Source organism: Equus asinus, chromosome 13 (genome assembly GCF_041296235.1).
Source record: "Equus asinus isolate D_3611 breed Donkey chromosome 13, EquAss-T2T_v2, whole genome shotgun sequence".
Lineage (NCBI taxonomy): Eukaryota > Metazoa > Chordata > Mammalia > Perissodactyla > Equidae > Equus > Equus asinus.
In genome coordinates, this window is record NC_091802.1 from 21,121,523 (window position 1) to 21,140,226 (window position 18,704).

The 18,704-nt window shown below is 35.5% G+C and overlaps 2 protein-coding genes across 13 annotated transcripts in view; one reads left to right on the forward strand and one right to left on the reverse strand.

Annotated features, from left to right (window-relative positions):
- The window catches only part of NF1 (neurofibromin 1), a 240,627-nt gene that overhangs the window by 160,809 nt on the left and 61,114 nt on the right, over positions 1-18,704 (forward strand). The window lies entirely within an intron of this gene.
- OMG (oligodendrocyte myelin glycoprotein) lies at positions 11,218-13,730 on the reverse strand. The gene is made up of 2 exons (XM_014862143.3): positions 13,549-13,730; positions 11,218-12,720 (listed from the first exon to the last, which is right to left on the reverse strand). The coding sequence occupies exons 1-2, from the start codon at positions 13,549-13,551 to the stop codon at positions 11,392-11,394; spliced, it is 1,332 nt and encodes a 443-aa protein (XP_014717629.1). The 5' UTR covers positions 13,552-13,730; the 3' UTR covers positions 11,218-11,391.

The window sequence follows — 18,704 nt, forward strand, 5'->3', positions numbered from 1 at the left end:
AGTTTACCGATCTTTGGTCTAGGCTGTTACAACTTCCTAATTGGATTCTTTGTCACTGGTGTTTTACCCTTTCCCCTCCATCTTCCACATACAGAACGATCTCTCTAAAATATGACCATGTCACTTCCAGATAAAACTTTTCATGTGCTTCTGTTAGCTAAGTTGTCATACTTAAGGCATTCGTATACCACCTTTGGGATTTTTGCCATTCCTTCACGACAGCTATGCTATTATTTCCTCAATGTTTTTTATTGATCTTTTTTTCTTAAAGAGAAATTTATATTATACTATAAGTAGAAAAATCAGTATTGATTGCCATAACTAGAAAACTAGTAAACAAAAGATAATAGTAAAAAAGAAAAACAAAACTATTAAATTTCTGTTTCATATACCACCCCATCATACCATACTTCAGAAAAACACTGCTAGCTTATAAGATGAAGCCTTTGTTTCTTAGCATCTCATTATAAGTCTCTTCATAATCTTATACTGTTCACATTAGTCGCAAGATTGCTGAACTAAAGAAGAAGATTGAAAGTCATTTGATTAAGGGGCTAGATGCTGATCTTATTCTGGAAATCTGATGATGCTACCGTCATTGATATGGTTCAGAGTAAGCCATGTGTGCTTCTGGGCTGTTCTCAAGAAAATGTGTTTGTGATACATTGCTGAGAGTACCAACAGAGCAGTTGTCAAGAGGACTCTAAGAGCTGGCAAAGCCACAAAGTTTGCTCAGAAAACTCAGAATGCCAAATGAGCATTCTGTACCTTACTTCCACTATAGTGGTCAAAAAAGTCATAAAACGATTTGTCTCAATTAGTCATTTAAATTCAATAATAGAAGACCAGTCATCACACTGTGTAGTAACATCTCTAGAAGGATGCTCCAGACTTTATATGTCTCACCTTATGCTTCAGCAACACTGACCATCTCACCATTGCCCTACTCTGCTGTGTGCTGGCATCCCGGCATGCCTCTGTGCTTTTGCATTGGCTTACCGTTGGCCTTGTATGCTCTTCCTTTAACATAGGGCAAATTCAAGACTCATCTCAGTAACCTGACTCTGCCTCCTCTAGGCAAGATTTTAAAAAAATAGCTTTACTGAGATATAATTCACATATTATAAAATTTACCCTTTCAAAGTGTACAATTCAGTGGTTTTAGTATATTCACAGATTTGTGCATTCATCACCACTCTCTAATTTTAAACATTTCATCACCCCAAAAAGAAACCCCATACACATTAGCAGTCATTCCCTATTCTGACCCTGCCCCCTGCCCAGTCCCTGGCAACTGCTAATCTACTTTCTCTCTCTATGGATTTTCCTCTTCTGGACGTTTCGTATAAATAGAATCATACTACGTGTGCTCTTTTGTGACTGGCTTCTTTTACTTTACGTAATTTTTTCAAGGTTTCTGGATGTTGTAGCATGTATCAGTACTTCATTCCTTTTTATAGCTGAGTAATATTCTGTTGTATGGCTGTCCCCACATTTTGTTTATCCATTTGTCTGTTAATAGATATTGTTTCCATTTTTTGGCTGTTATGAGTAATGCATGGACATTCATGTACAAGTTTTTGTGTGGATATATGTTTTTTATTTTTTTAGATATATATCTTAGGAGTGGAATTGCTGGGTCATATGATAACTTTATGTTTAACCTTTTGAGGAACTGCCAAACTGTTTTCCAAAGTAGCTTTATTGTTTTACATTCCCACCAGCAGAGTATAAGAGTTCTCATTTCTCCATATGCTCACTCAACACTTGTTCTTGTCTGTCTTTTTAGGCAAATTTTGATAAATACCTCTTTACTAAACCAGGGCAAATTCTATTACTAATTAACAATGATCATATTAGAATGTAATTTTTCTTTAAAATTGAGGTATAATTGACTAATCACATTATATTAGTTTTAGGTGTACAGCATAATGATTTGATATTTGTATATATTGTGAAATGATCACTACAGTGAGTCTAGTTAACATCCGTCACCACACATTGTTACAAAATTTTTTTCTTGTGATGAGAACTTTTATGATCTACTCTCTTAGCAACTTTCAAATATCCCATACAGTATTGTTAACTATAGTCACCATACTGTACGTTACATCCCCAGGACTTATTTTATAACTGAAGTTTTTATCTTTTGACCCCCTTCACTCCTCCTCCCTCCCCATACCTCTGGCAACCACCAGTCTGTTCTCTGTATCTATGAGTTCGGTCTTTTGTTTTTTGTTTTTTTAGATTCCACATATAAGTGAGAAAATACAGTACTTGTCTTTCTCTGACTGTTTCACTTAGCATAATACCCTCAAGGTCCATCCATGTTGTCACAAATGGTAAGATTTCCTTCTTTTTATGGCTGAATAATATTCCATTATATATATCACATTTTCTTTATTCGTTCATCCATTCATGGACACTTAGGTTGCTTCCATGTCTTGGCTATTGTAAATAATGCTGCAGTGAACATGGTGTTGTATGAAATGTAATTTTTCTGTTCACCTATTGGACTTTTAGCTCCTAGGCCTTAGATGTCTTCATTTGGATACTCAGAGAATCCAGCAGAGTATGTGGCATTTCATAGAATACTTAATAAATGAACCTAATTTTTAATTATTATATATGTAATCATTCAGTGTTAAAACTAGTGTTAATCACCAGTATTTGAAGGAAGAAGACTTAATTTAGTAATGGTGATTAGAATTAGAGTTCTGAATTGAGCCAAAAGATTTCTTGAGTAGTTTTGTTTCTTGCGATACTTGGTTTATACAAGTATAGTGGCCTTGGTATTAGTGAAACAAGGCTTTGGTTTACTCATCAAAGATAATGTAGTGAGTAATACATACTAAATAATCTGGCGGGGATGACTTGACACAAACTACGAAAAAAGACCATTAGTGGCTGCAGTCCATCTATTGCTATGAAAAAGCAGTTGTTTTTTGAATCAACTGTGGTTTACCTCTTTTAGTCTGTGTGTGCAGTCCTTGAAAGGGAATAATCCTGAGATATACTTACAACGTTTGATTATATAAAACAATGTGGCAAAATTCTAAACCAAGCATCTAAGAATAAATATATCCAAGTGAATATCGTTCCTTTCAAAAGAGTCACTATCAGAGGTGATATATTTACTTCAAACCCCACTGCGTTTGAGCACATTTTAGAGAAATAAATTTTTAGAAGTGCTGTCAAAGCCGGAAGCATGTTCTTTTTAACTGTGGTGGGAGAAACAAGACAAAACATCAAATCTAGTAATACTATTTTTTGTTTAAAATGGATTTTTTCTTGTGTGACTTATAAACTGGCTGTTAGTAACATTTGAAAGGCGGGGCCCCAAGGATGTTTTCAGTGATGACAGCCTCATCGGAATAAGAGTTTAATGACTCCAACATGACTGCTTTAAAGAAAAATACAGAAATTTAGATGTCGTGTGACATTTATGTTTAAAATTAAAATCAGTTTATAGTCAAATCATAGTTAATCTATGAAGATGTTTTACTAGTTTTGGGTGACTCTTTGAGACTTTGATTAATTTTAATATGTTTTAAAGAGTCTTTAGCTTTTATAGTGTGTCTCTAAGTTCATATTTAATGTCCTGCAGCTTTTTTTTTAAATTTAGAGTCATGGCAAGAGACTCATAACACTTCATCCAAGTATATTTTGTTAAAGCAAGAAAGATTTCTTGTAATCATTGTAGAAAAGCCATACCACGAGGAAATATTAGAACCTATAAGTAGATGAAATTATTTTTAAACATTTATTTGCTTTCTTTAATTATTTGTCATCAGTATGCGGAAATACTGCTGAGTGTCTGATGTCTGAGTAATAGAACTGGGAAAGGGGTGTGGCTCCATGCCAGTTAACTCTTAGGCTGCACAGTGTCTCAGATGCAGCAGTGGTTGCTGAGGCTTTGGCTGGCAAACGAGGGCCTTCCCAGTGGTTATTGTGGTGTATGGCATCCATGTTTTCCCTTACTGATGTATTGTTTTTTTCTTTCTTGATGAAAAGCCGCTAAATCTTAGTTTATTTTCTGTTGAGGCAAGCATTTGACAGGCATTTGAACTCCCTCAGCCTCCCAGAAGTGTTCAGTTTGTTTGTTTGAACTGTGACTATGGGCAACAAAACAACACAAAGTGAAAAACTACATTTCCTGGTATTGAGTATTTCGTCAGATTTATTTGATACTTGGCCTTGAGATACCCATGTGAAATATTCAGTTATGTAATTTTTTACTGCCAAATCTTATTTCCCTTGGGATAAATAAATAACAACCCTTGTTAACAAGTTATTTGAAGTGTAATTAAAGAGGACAGATACATGGGGGATTATTTACCATTATGGGTTTAGTCATTTCCATTTCTGATCTTGTTAATTACCCGAGAATCTCTTATACAGGGGACAGCGGTAGTCTTTAAAATATTAATGTAGCACCGTCAAAGTGCTTTAATATACATGTTTTAGTCTATCCCGTAAAGTACTCATATGGAATCCATGTTCTTAACTAGATTTTTACCAGAGGACGCATTTAATCACTTGCCCAAGATAACAATACAGGCTGTAGGTGACAGAACCTTATCTCATACTCTTTCTATTAAACCTCAAATACACTTAGAATTGTTTTGATGAGAAAAGAACTCTGCAATTTTGCTGTTTTTATTGTGTGTGTGTTTTGTGTGTGTATGCTTAATTTCTGTGCTTTGATCTCATTAATAACTTCCAACAAATTCAGAATATCGGGCCATGGTTCGTAGAAAGGATAAATGAGTATATTGCACTTGTATGTGTCTCAACTTGTTCCTAAACATGTTTAATGGAGTTGGGGCTGTTGAACCAAAATTGCATTTTTTAAAGTTTGAACTTCTTAAAAACCTCACTTTGTACCACACTTTTCAAAGTGTGAAGCAAACTAATCTGCTTAACACATTATTAACATGTTGAGGTGGCATTTGTTTCTCTTTCCCTGACTGATTTCCCTTGAGCAATCTACTTATATTAAATTGTTCGGAGATATCAGAATGAACCTTTCTCTGGCATTGTTCCAAAGGCAACTCCCCACTGCTCAGAACTAATTTGTTATATGATAAGTAGCAAACTAGCCAAATCCTCCTTCATTCTTAACTTTTCTTTGATCTCTCTTTTCTCTGGACTTCGAAGCTATGACTTTGACCTAATGGAGGAAACTTAGACTCTAGAATAAGACTTGGAGGTTTGACTTGGTCTATCTTAAGTAGGTCATTGTTAGCCCACCAGTCACATCTTTGATTTATACTAATTTATTCTTTTATTTATAAATTTAGATCAAGATGGTAAAGAAAAAAACCAAACTCCTTGGAGGAAATGATAATCTAAACTGAAATCAAAAGGACGAATAAGGGTTTGCCAGGGGAAGAAGAGGGAAAGGAGGTGTACCAAAGAGACATGCAGCGTCTCTCAAAGCCTGGGCCAAGAGAGAGCCAAGTGGCTTAGAGGGACAGAAAGACACTGTGTTTGAACTAACAGTGTGAGGGAGCTGGAAATTTTTTAAATGAAACTATAAAGAGAAGCAAGGGCCTGATCATACAGTAAGCCATATTAAGAGTTTAGATTTTATTCTGAGACATGGGAAATTATTGAAGGTTTTTTTTAAAAGAAGAGCAAAGAGCTTGTCTGGTTAGATTTGTTGGGGAACAGTCCTGACAGTGGTTGACCATGCAAGCTAAAGTAAGCTTCTAGAATGTGTATGTGCTTCCAAGAATTCTGATCATACTTCTCTGTCTCTGGTTTTTACTTCATGATACCCTCTAGTTACTTGACTACCCTGCCTCTTCACAGTTCATTTTGTGTCTTCTCATTTTCTTGTTTTCCTACTCAACAGAGATCCCTTGAACAGCTGTTTCAATAGTTCTTTTCTTAGATCTCTTGCATTTTTTCAAGGAGAAAGCAAGTAATAAAACGTACTTGGTATATAGTATTAGCATTTTGGTATATTTCTCTTTTTTGGCTGTTTTTATCCATAGTTCTAAAACATGTATTTTGTATCCTATAATTTTTGCTTTTCATTCTAGTATTTGCATTTTCCACATCCCAGACTTTAAAAACCTCTTCATAAATATTAATATAGGACACATGCTGTCCTGGTCAGTGGATCATCATTTACTTAACCAATTTCCTAATGGTAGATATTTAGCATTGTTACTATTTTTCTTGCTGTTAGAATATTGTCATTCACTTTGAATTTACTAGGTTAAAGGTTAAAATATTTTAGGTTTTTGATCGTTGCTGTGTTGGGCGGCCCATTGCTGATGTATTACATTAAGAGCATGAAGATTATGACCTGTTGAATGACGAGGCACAAGCCACGCACATGGGGTTGGCAGGGAGCTCCCTCAGCATCTGAGTTCCCACTTTGGGGAAATGAAAACCCTGGGGTCATTTCAACTGAAGGCTTGGTTTCAATATACTCACACAAACAGAGTCACAGTTTTATTTCCTCCAGGTTCCAGAAACATGGGTAGGGGGTGCATTGAACTGGGGGTAGGGCAGTCCTCCATGGCAGGTCATGAGCAAGCAGGAGACAGAGCCCAGGGTAGCAAGCACCTATTACTTATAAGGTGGTTGGGGCAGTGGTCACTAACTTTTCACAGGCTCAACTCTAAGTGATTATTCTAATAGGTGCCCCAGGAAAAGCAAAGCAGGAATTTGTGGTGTGAATCCTAAGCTCAGGTCTTTATCTATTTGTCCTGACTCTGGATATGAGCAGCATTGTCATACTGTAGAATGCCTAGGCAGCAATTCAGAATAGCTCTTTTCTCCTCACAATTGCCAGTTGCTGCCCAAAAGAGGTGTACCAACATGTGAATGTGGCTATTTTATTATGTCTTCCCCAACATCGATTTTTATTACTTTTTTAAAAATTGCTTGCTGATTTAAAATGAGAATGGTATACATTTTATTTCTGTTTCTCGATTATTATGTGCTTGGCTGTATTCCCGTATACTTGTCAATCACCATGCTTCCCCTCTTTTAAAGGTTCTGTTTGCGTCCTTTGCCCACTTATCCGTTGGGAATCTAAGTATCTTTTTAAATCAGTTTTATGAGCTTTTGGTTAACAATCTCTTTACGGTATTCTCTTTGCGTGTTTTTATCAGGCTTCTTGTTTCAGCATAAAGAAATTTGGGAGTTTTGTATAGACAAATCTATTGATGATTTCTTTGTGATTTTTTTCTTTTTCTAACTAATAAATAGCCTTCTACCCAGAGTTTTATACATATTTTTAAATCCTTCTGCTGCTTTTAAGACTTCCTTTTTTAATGTTATCGTTTTTAGTTTGTTATGTAAATGTATCACGTGAAGTGAGTGTTAAATGGGACTGTTTTCCAATTTTCCCAGCACTGTTTATTGAATCTTTCCCTTCCCTTTGATTTGTGACTTCTTTCCTTGTAAAGTTAACGGTGTTTGAGAACTTAGTGTGTGGTAGGCACTATTCTAAGCACTTTACATGTATTTTCTGGTTTTCTCATCACAACAACCCTCTGAGGAAATGGAGGCACAGAGAACTCTGGTGTGCTGAGTTCTAATTGTACTGTCATTTCTGCATTGTGAGTATGTTCCTTTCTGTCTTATGTCACTACATTCCATCTTAATTATGACAGCTGATAATGTTTCCCTCCCGAGAAAGGCTAAGATACTTGTACTGTTTCTTCCCTCTTCTGTTCTTGCCTGTTTATTTTTCCAGATGGACTTACATGTTTTGTGTCATGTCCCAAAAAAATTTCATTAGAATGCTTGTCAGAGCTGGCTTAATCCATAAATTATACTGGAAATAATTGCATCTTTACAATATCAATCAAGATGTGTCTCCTGTGTTGAGCTTTGGTGCCTGGTACGTTCCAGATACTGAATAAACATTTATTGAGTGAAAGAATAAATGAATGGAGAGACTTTTGTTTATCATCTCCATCAAGTTTGGGTTTATACCTCTCACTCTTTTTGGCTTTTCCCTGTTTGGTTCTGTGCATTTCATGTGAATGTTATTTTTTGGCAGTGTAGATTTTGGTTTGTTGCCATCATGAATGGTATCTTTTTCCTGTGATTTTCTCATTATTCGTTGCCAGAATATAAGAAAACTATTAATGTTTCTGCATTTATTTTGTTGTTATTTATTTAACATTACTTAACATTATTCAAGGTGGTCCTTGAGGAATCCTTTGGATAGATAGTTATTTCATCTGTTAATAATAATCATTTTTTTTCTTATTTTCCTATAATTTTGTCTATTGTTTTTTAATTCTGGAATTTCCCACTAATGTTAAAAAGATTGATGATAATGGGCATAGTTGTTTTGATTCTGATTTTAAAAGAAATATAACTTTTCACTTTTAAATATGTTCTTGGCTGGTAATTTGTAATACATGGTATCTTTACTTATCTCGTTGTTAAATGTATTTCATAAGGAATAATCTTATTAAAGATTTTAGGTTGACTTTTGTGTGACTTTTTTGACATCAGTTAAAGGAATTTGCTGTTGCTTCAGAGCATTTTTATGGAAGATATTGAATAGCACATATTTGTGATCTTTTACGTTAGCGAGAGAAGACATCTTCTCATTCTGCTGCGATAAGTGAATGTTTCTCTTTCTTCTGGGTCCCTATTCCATGAGTATCTGAACCTGAATTCTAGAGGGTGGAGGAGCAGAGACTCAAGGAAATACACCCTTTCATTCTTTTGCTCTTAGGATGTAGAGCTTGGGTGTTTCTATGTACAGGAATTTCTCAAAGTCTTGGGCTGGGACATACACATGTAATATAATAATCCTAACAACAGCAGCAGCATTGCTGTACATAGAATGTGGGGCGACAGGACACTGTGATAAGGCTTTATGTGAATAATGCCATTTAATCCTCAGAAAAGAACACTATTGATAAGTTCTGCCAGCCCATGTTATAGATGAGGAAACTGTGACTTAGAGCAGTGGTAACTTGTCCAGGCTTGTACAGCTGAGAAGTGGCAGAGGCAGGACTTAGGCCTGGAACCTTTGACATCAGAGCATACACTCTTCACCATCACTTTATCCCGTATTGCATTTGCCTTTGTGTTTGTGCTCTTGTTTGGATTCTCTTGACTGGTGAGAAACAAAAATTACTTGTCAAATAGAACCAAGCCTTAGGAATGGATGGACAGATATATACCTTGTGCTCTTGAGAGACAGATGCTGAGGACTAATGCATTTTGAAATGTTTATGGAGCCCAGTAATGCAGTAGTTATGCCTTAGTGGCCAATAATGAGCCCTCCTCCATTAATAATAAGAACACAATTTCCTTAGAAGGAAGTGTTATCTAATTACTTAAAGGCTAGATAATACTTCTTTCTGAGGACTAAGAGTCTATGTAGTTGACATGTGTGTTCTATTTGTAAATTTATTGAGTTTTTTCTCTGCGTTTTGCAGACATGTCAATAAGATTGGCATAAGCCATAGGTGCTGCTAATGCTAATGTAATCCATAATTTCACTTTCTTGTCACTTTTCTCCGTAGCATTTCTAAGACAACATTTGATTTTTGGCACCTTCAGAGTAAAAGACAGTTATCTCTAAGAAACCTACTTTCTGTGAAACTTGGTGTATGTTTTTTTTAAAACAAGACACAAATATGTGGTAGAGTAGGAAATATCTAAGCAATTAGCCTCTATCATCAATGATGAAGATACTAGATCAGTGATTGGGAGTGGGTGGGAACTGCTTGCCTATTTGGAAAGGTAATGCATTTTAAAATCTTTTAGGGGACTTTATTCAAATAACTCCTTTTCTTCACGGTGAAATTCTGTGACATAGTGAGCCAGTTAGGTTTGCTGGGGCAGAAAAATGTTCACAAGCCACTGTGCTAGTCAGCATAGGAGAACAGTTGCTTTATTGAAGCTTAACAGTAATTTTTCCATAAGCTTGGTCCTTAAAAAGAAAAAAAAGAGCACATTAGAAGGTTGTTACTTTTCTCTCTCTGAATAGAAACGTTCCCAAATCTGGAAAGAAGTCTATCCTAATTTTAAAATTTCTTGGGAAGGAGCATAAAAATTTCCTTCTGTACTCTTTTCCCGACTCTAGGAATGCTTGAAATAGATTCTTCCTTATGTCTCACAAATTAAATACCTCATTTGTGGCTCACCCATTTCAATTATTTGTCTTGCATTTTAATCTAGCCTTGTTTCAGGCCTTCTTTTTCTGACTCTTTGCTATACTTTATGTTTGTCTCTATTTCATAGGGTAGCTTACTTGTATGTTTATAGAGGATTCTCAGTTTTCTTCTAGTTGGCGCCCCGGGACAGTTTGCTGTGGAGTGTCAAGATCTCTCCCTTGCCCAGTGCTAGTCCTGTTGTCTGCTTTGTAGGTTCATCGCCTGGCTGTAGCGCCAGATGAATCCGTCCTTTCTTCCCTTCCTCCTCTCCTTTTCCTCTCCCTCCGTTAGTACTGCTCAGGATTTTATCCTGAAGTGAATCTTATTTTTAATTTAGGTAGGTCAGATTCTAACTTTGGATGTGCAAAAGATAAATTTCCCTCACCTGCACCTTGAAGGCTTTTAATTTTGTAAATATTTAAATTTTCCATTAATAAATGGTCTGTTAAATATGCACTAAAACCGTTCCTTTACATGTCTTCAAGCCTAAGCCTTTTATTGTGTTTTTAATACTTTTCTTAAATGCAAAAAACAAAGCCATTAAACTTTCCTTATTAAAATGCAAAGCCTAGTGTCTTCTAGCTTTTTGAAGAGCTTTTGTCCATTATATAATCTGTAAAGTAGCCAAGAGTTCCTCAGAAGCAGGACATCATTTAGATTTAAAACAATTATGGCTTGTGTGTAAAATAATGATGTGGCATAACCATTCACTGGGTGGCAACCACAGTTTTACTTTAGTGGCACAATCTTTGGATACGTCTAACATTTCATTTATGATGAAGACTTTACCCAGGTACCTTAGAACAGAAATAGGTCATTTTGAGTCTACTAAGTAGATTAAGTTGGTATGACTAGAAAGCCAAATGACACAGTTATGAGCATAGACCTTTTATTTTTTTCCCAGATGTTTGACAGTGTAAACATACATAAAATACTTATTAAATTTTAAATGCTTTATATTTTGTGCAATAAATTGAAGCCTTAAAAAGAAAACATTTCATTTTTAAAAAAAGAAACTCATTAGTTTTACTTAATTAAGACAGTAAAATAGCAGCAAGTACCAAGACATTGTGCACTTCTTTTATTTAAGACAAGTTACTTCATTTACATCAGAGTCAGAAATGTAAGACTGGCTTCCTTGAATACTTAATATAGCTTGAATCACTGGTTAGATAGGGGCATATTTCTCAACTATACATCAGAGAGGAGTTCTTTCACTAGTTTCAGAAAATGCAGACCCTCAGACAGCCAGCATGGCCACAGCACTGAGCATTAAGAGAAACGAAGCATTCACTTTCCAAACACTTGCCACAGAAGGTAAGCGAGGCTTTACGTTTGTGGTTGTCTCTTCCCTGCGTAAGTTAAGGGTTGTGCTTTGTTGAGGCATTTCAGAGAAATTATTTGGCATGCCACTGGTGATACTTAGGGTCATGGGTGTTGGGGATGATTTTGTTGAGCTAGTGAGGCTTGTGTTTGTAACAATTCCATCTTGGAGATGAATAGTTAGAGTTGCAGCTGCTGCTTCATGTGAATTGATCATTTCTGTGGATGTATCTTCTGGATAGGGCACAAAAGCCTTGTCAGTGCTCGTAAAGGTGGTGTCTTTGCTTAGAGTGGCACCAAACGTTGTTTCCTTTGTTCGATATTGTTTGGGTGTTTTGGTCACTTTCGATTGAGTTACCATACTCAGAGAGTTAATGGTGTCCACTGTCTGCATCCCACTTAGAGTGAACAAGCTTGAGGTAAATCCAGAAGGTGTGGGGTATATGTTATGTTCCTTCAAAGATGATATTTGGCTAGAACAGGGAGTCCCTATCACATGGGCTTTTGTTTCCATCATCCACTTCAATAAGTAAGTAATGTTTTGTTTGTGGTCACATGACCACCTGTTATTGTAAAGGGTTATCTCTTGCAACTGAAAGAGTTGGTCAAAAGCTTGATCTGGAATGAATGTGAACTTATTGTTATGCAGGTAAAGATGTGTGAGATTTGTCAGGTTTATTAATGTTCCTGGAAGGATTTGTGTCAAGGAATTGTTAGACAGGTCCACGATATGTAGTTTGGAGGGCATGTTGGTTGGAACTGTCCAAAGTTTGTTATCACTGAGATTGAGAATCTCAAGACTTCTTAGTGTATTTTTAATGAGGACAACCTTTTCCAGCATATTCTTAGAAACATCCAGATATTTAAGGTTCCACTGATAAGCAGTATCAGATTTGTCAAGCAGTTTAATGTTGTTGTTAGCAGCAGACATGTTCCAGAGGGACCGAGGTAACTGAGCAGGCAGGCTTTCAAGCCTGTTGTTTGAAATATCCAGGGTCCTCAGATTGGTGTATTGGGTTAACTGGTTATGCAGATCAGTAAAGTGGTTATAAGACAGATTTAAATGGATAATATTCTCTTGCAGTCCAGATGGTAATGTAGTCAAGTTTCTGCCCGAACAGTCCACATGCCTGTGCCTCTCTGTGCATGTACATTGGAGAGGACAAATGCATAAAATACCAGGTGTGAGAAACAGAAGGATGAGCAGGCTGGGAGACATTTTCAATATCTGATATTCCATCAAAGCCTGGAAACAAACAGATACACCCTTCTTTTAATATGCAAATACAGTTAGGCATCTGCATGGGTCAGTTAGCATTAGGCAAAATTTTCAATAAACCTCGTTGTTGTTGAGTCCTTTTATAATTGTTCCAGTGATTAAACTAACAAAGCTTCCCTTCATTTATAGTCCAAATGCTTAATCTTTCAACTGGGGCTATGTGGTAGAGAGAGACTCTCTCCCTCTTCTCTCTCCTACATTTTCTGCATTATTTTCTCCCTTGTTTTACTTTAGTCTTTCTTATCCTAGAACCTTAATATTATAAAATGACGTTCTCTGCAAATAAAGAGTCGGAATCTCAAGCTATTACTATTTTTGAGATTATCTTTTCTTATTCAGATGGGAAAAAATGGCTGTCGTGACTCTGTTTTGGTTTTTTTTTTTTAAATCTCTGCAGTAATGTAATAGTCAATGTGTGTGTGCAGGGTGAAATTTTGGTTTGATATTAAAGGAGTACTTTGAAATTCATCTTTGTCTTTTTAGGATAAATATATCCTTGCAAAACATTTTAAGGCACTTGAAAAATCCAGACCAACACCATACGTTTAAACCTCACATTTTATAAAGTGATTTTTTTCTGTATATTTCAGTGCCGATTTTAAAGGAAAACAATGTGGATATATACAAAGTGAATGAATATTAAAAAGAAATCCCTCAACTGACACTGCAGCAAATTTCTGGTGCATGCACTTGCTATTGAATATATATTCAATTCTAACGTTGACTTTTTCTTAAAAAAAGGAATAAGAAAAAAATTCCAAAGTCGATCTTTTACTGATTTAAATAACAGCTTACCATAGTGTCGTCTTCAACATCAGCATCTCATTTTCTCCGGGAAACTTAAGCTTAAAGGTCGCCTTGTTCTGGAGAGTGGGAACCGCTTCTGGCTGTGAGCTGTGCTTGCCTGCTCAGCTGCATTGTGTTGCTGTGAGCTGAGGCTCTGCAACCACCTGATCAGCACCACATAGGAGGACTGCAGAGCTGTCATTGGTGCTGACTCAAATTTATTGCAAGAGGTGCACACGCAACAAAATAGTCCACAAATTTTTTTTAATTTACAGCATTGAGTGTACCTGTATATCTCAGATTTGCTATAGGATGGAATACCTCATGCACATTAGACCTGGCCTTACTCATTTCTGTGTATTTGTCTGAGCTTGGGTTCCACATTTTAACATTTACCTCATAAAGAATTTGTGGTTCTTTTTAATGCCTCTACTCTTCATTCTTTTTTACATGTTGAAAAATGTTGAAAGTGAATTTGACCTTCCTTGTAGATGGTTTTCTAAGATATTAGTTTGGCTATTTTTAACTGCTACCTTTTTATGTTCTTTTCTGAAATTGTACAATTGTGTCACTTTTTTAAAATAATACAATCCATTTGATTTTTATGTACTCCCCCAGCATGATGATTATTATGTATAATCAGCTTTTCAAGTTTATCAACCACTTAAATATTCATCTTCCTTTTTGGTAAATACAAAATACTTAAATATGATAATTTTGTCCTTCTCTTTCTGTTGTAAAGGGTCATTTGACTCAGGCTACACACAAGTGAAGTTACATTTCTAAATGAGCATCTTATGCTTTTAATTATCAGTTCCTGTGGTAAAATAAACATGTGTTGTTTTATGTCTTTTGGGTTAAGGATTTTTTTCTTCATGCATCTTACTTTGGTGAGTGGGTATGAGTATTGTTTTCTTGAGAGACATCTTTGGTGCTATATGAATGACCATTTATTTGAGTTTATGTTTTTAAAATAATAGCACCAATTTTAGGTAATTTCTTTAGAATGTTTCACATTTTATTTTACTCAGAAAGCAACTTATAGTTTTAAAGTTTCATGAAATAATGTAAAAGGGAAAACTTTTGTCGTTGAGTTTTATAAAATGAGACCGGATTGGTGATAGCTTCTGTTCCACTCTTTAGTGGGGTGATTGTAAAAATAATCTGTTAAAACTCAAATCTAGTTTCCAGAATAGCCAGTTTACCAGAGAAAAGAAAGCAGTTAGAGTCATGGCATTTTCATTACCAAATTGTTACCCTTTAAAACCCAGTGATTATTAATTAGCACATTACTTGTAAGGAAAATCTTTTTATGCCTAGCTACTAAATTCTGGTTTTTGTCTAATTTACACTTGTCATTATTTTACCCCAAATAGAATTTATTGTATTAAAATTTAAAGTTTATTTTCTTAGAAAAGAAACTAGACTCTAGGGAGCAACTTTTGTATAAAATTAATGTTCCTCGAAAAGTATCTGCATTTAAAAGTCTGCAGTGTTAGAAATTTATTATTGATTAGGTATTTTATTCCCACTTTACTTTGAGGGTTCAGCCTTGGACTCTTAATAAGATCCTTTCTATGGATTTCAGAGACCAGTTATCAATCTTAGTGCTTAAAAGTAATGTGTCAAAAATACCACATTCAGCAATTTTGTGGAAATAGGGAATGATTGTTTCGACATTTAGATTTCTTCTGTTTCAGCGCATGTATGCACTGCTACACTTCAAGGGATGTGACTGAGTGTCAATTTACCAAATACTTAAATCTCTCCTTTTTTTTTCCTGCTTACCCCCCCCCAAAGCCCCCCAGTACATAGTTGTATATTTTAGTTGTGGGTCCTTCTAGTTGTGGTATGTGGGACACCGCCTCAACGTGGCCTGACGAGCAGTGCCATGTCTGCGCCTGGGATCCGAACCCTGGGCCGCCAAAGCAGAGCGCGTGAACTTAACCACTTGGCCATGGGGCCGGCTCCTAAATCTCTCCTTTTAATTTGAGGAAGTTCCATTTCAAAGTGGAAGTAGAGTTTTTCACTTCCATTATACTTACCAGTACTTTTGTTTGAAAGAAAAGAACATGTTATTTGATTAACTAATGGATTCAAAGGAATTTGGGTTTAGGCTGTATCAAGATTAAATTCTGCTGCATCTGATAGAAAATTTCAACATTATAGTAGTGGTGGTGTTTCTCATTTCAAGTTTGGGGACACATCAAATTGCTTCCTATTATTCAAAGATTATTGTAAAATTATCAAAAAGAAAAAGGGGGAATGTTTTAATATATTTGAATTGTAACAGTCTGTCCTTATCATATGCTTTTAGAAATTCTCATGAAATAAAATAATAGTATATTACCATTACTCCCCAAAATAGTCATTTTTATTGGATTGTTTGTTACAACTCATTTTAGATATTATTCAGACACGTTACATTTTAGATAAGTCTGTCAAGTCAGGAATTACAGCTGTTTAGGCAACTATTATATTTTAGACTAAGCAGTAAATTCATTTGCATATTCTTTTGTGAAACACACTGTTGTAGGATATATTACCCCAACATTGTGAAAGGTAGACAGATTACCTGCCAGGGAACAACTATCCCATGTTAATCAACAGTTTGGAAACACAACCAGTTTAATCTTTATTTCTTAAATTGACAACATGTGTTGTGCTTCTTTGAGAGTAAAATGTTGTATTCTCTATTTTTGGTAATATAATTGGCTTTTCAGACTGAGTTTCCTGCTGAAAACAACTAAGAGTACCGAATAAAGTATTTTAAAAGCGTGAAAGAACTAACAAGGTAGAAATTATCAGGTCAAAATGCAAGTGGACCAGTCCCTTCTCCCACCCTTTCGCCCGTTTTTTTCCCCATGCCACTGGCTTGTTGCCAAAACTCAGTCATTTTTCCCTAGAATGACCCTTATCTGGATTTATCTGTTTGCTTCCTTGTGAAGATTTAATTTGTTCCTCTATCCCCAATATTTCCTATAAATGGTTCCTAACAGCATTAACATAATTGCTTATTTGTATCATCCCACAATAGTTTCGAAATAATACCAGTATTGCTGCCAACAATTAAATTACAAACTATTGAATAAAGTTTAAGATTTCTTTGCAGCTCTATTTGTTCTTAGAATATGTTTCACTAAGGACATATAGTCAATTCTGTTTCTAATGCCACTTGAAATAACTTTTCTCTATATTTTTATATCACTGACTTTAGATAAAGTTAATTTCATTTGTTTCAGTTAGTTATCAGTTTTTAGGGACTGATAAGTCAAAATTATATAACAAAGTATATTCAGAGAAATCCTGCTTCTCTATCTCCTCTGCCTTATTTCCTTCCTCCTCCTATTAGTGACTATTTTTATTAGCTTTTAATTGTATCTTAACAATATTTCTTTTTGCAAGCGTACAAAAATATGTATGTATTATATGTTCTTATCCTCCTTTCTTATATAAAAGGTTGCATATTAAATATACTGTTATACATCTTATTCTTTTTTCCTTAATAATATATCTTGAAGATCACTCCACATCAGTATATAGGGATCTCTCATTCATTTCATGATGTGTGGTACTCCATTTGGGAGTGTACCATGTTGATGGACTGGTCCCCTATTGATAGACGTCTGGGTTGTTTCCAGACTTTTGTTATTACAAATAATGCCACAGTGAATACCCTTTGTGCCTAAGTAATTTCATATTTTGTCCAATGAATCTTTGGAAAAGATTCCTAGAAGTAGAATTTCTGGGTAAAAGGATAAATGCATTTGGAATTTTTCTGGATACCAAATTCCTCTCTATACACTGTACCATTTTGCAGTCCCACCAGCAATGTGTCAGGATGTCTAGTTTGGTAGAGCCTCACCATAGACTTTGTTGTTGAACTTTTGGGTTTATATCAATCTGATAGGTAATAGTATCTGGGAGGACTTTAAATGTATCTCTCTTATTATGAGGACGGTTGTATACCTTTGTGTATGTTTTTAAAAACCATTTAAATTTTTTTCTTCTGTGACTGTCTTTGATGTGTTTTGCACATTTTTTCTATTGTGTATGGGTTGTCCTTCCCCCCACCCCGCCCCCGGTATTTAGGAGTTTTCTTTAAATTTAAGAGATATTAGCCCTTTGTCTTAATTTAAGAGGCAATTTTTTTCCAGTTTGCCATTTGTCTTTTGACCTTATTATGGTAGTTAATTTTTTTTTACATTTACAAGTTTTGTATAATTGCATTTTCCTTTTCTTTTTATTGCTTCTAGATTTTGAGTCTTAGCTAGAAAGATTTTTCCCACTTCCAGATTATTAAAGGAATCCACTCATATATTCTTCTATTACTTGTATAATTTTGTATAATTTTGTATAATTTCATGTTTTATATTTAGATCTCTGGTCTACTATAGTGTGACATATGGATCCAATTTTATCTTTTTCCAAATATCTATCCACTTGTCCTAATACTTTTTCCCACTGATTTGAGATTTGAGTCTATTTCTGGACTTGGCATTCTGTTCCATTGATCTGTTTGTCTAATCATGTACCAGTATCATAATTTTTTAGTTATAGGTGCCCAAATATTTTGCTACTTTGCTTTTTGATCAGAACTAGGTAATAAGAACAATTACAGGTCACCCTCATCTAATTCGTTGTTTCCCCCACCGCCAACGCCAAATGGAATACGTGGCAATATACATATGTGGCCGTGCATGAAGCTGGTGCTCTTTGAGCCTCTGTTAGTGGGAAGAGTGCCGAACCAGGAGTCAGGGGACCGACTCAGCTTTTAGTACCTCTTGTAAGGAGGGCATTTACTCTCTCTCGGCCTGTTTTCTCAGCAGTTAACGGATAAAGAAGTTGAACTAGATGGTCTTCAGAGTTGTTTCTGAATCTGGTTAATGCTGATCTGATAAGAACAGCGCAGGTCTGTGGTATGTGGGTCAGTCTGCTTTTTGTTCCTTTTGTCTCATTCATGAAATAAACTTTCTCTTCTGGATCCCGGTTTTTAATCTTTTCTACGTTTTTCTTTGTTCTAGCATTTTCTTCTCTCCTGTATTTCTTTTATTAGCTTGGATTTCTTTCTGCTGATTAAGTAAGGATTACCACTGTTTGGCTACTCAGCTTCCACTGACCTCGGTGGGGAAAAATTGCATGCAGTCAATGGGAATTATTCTTGC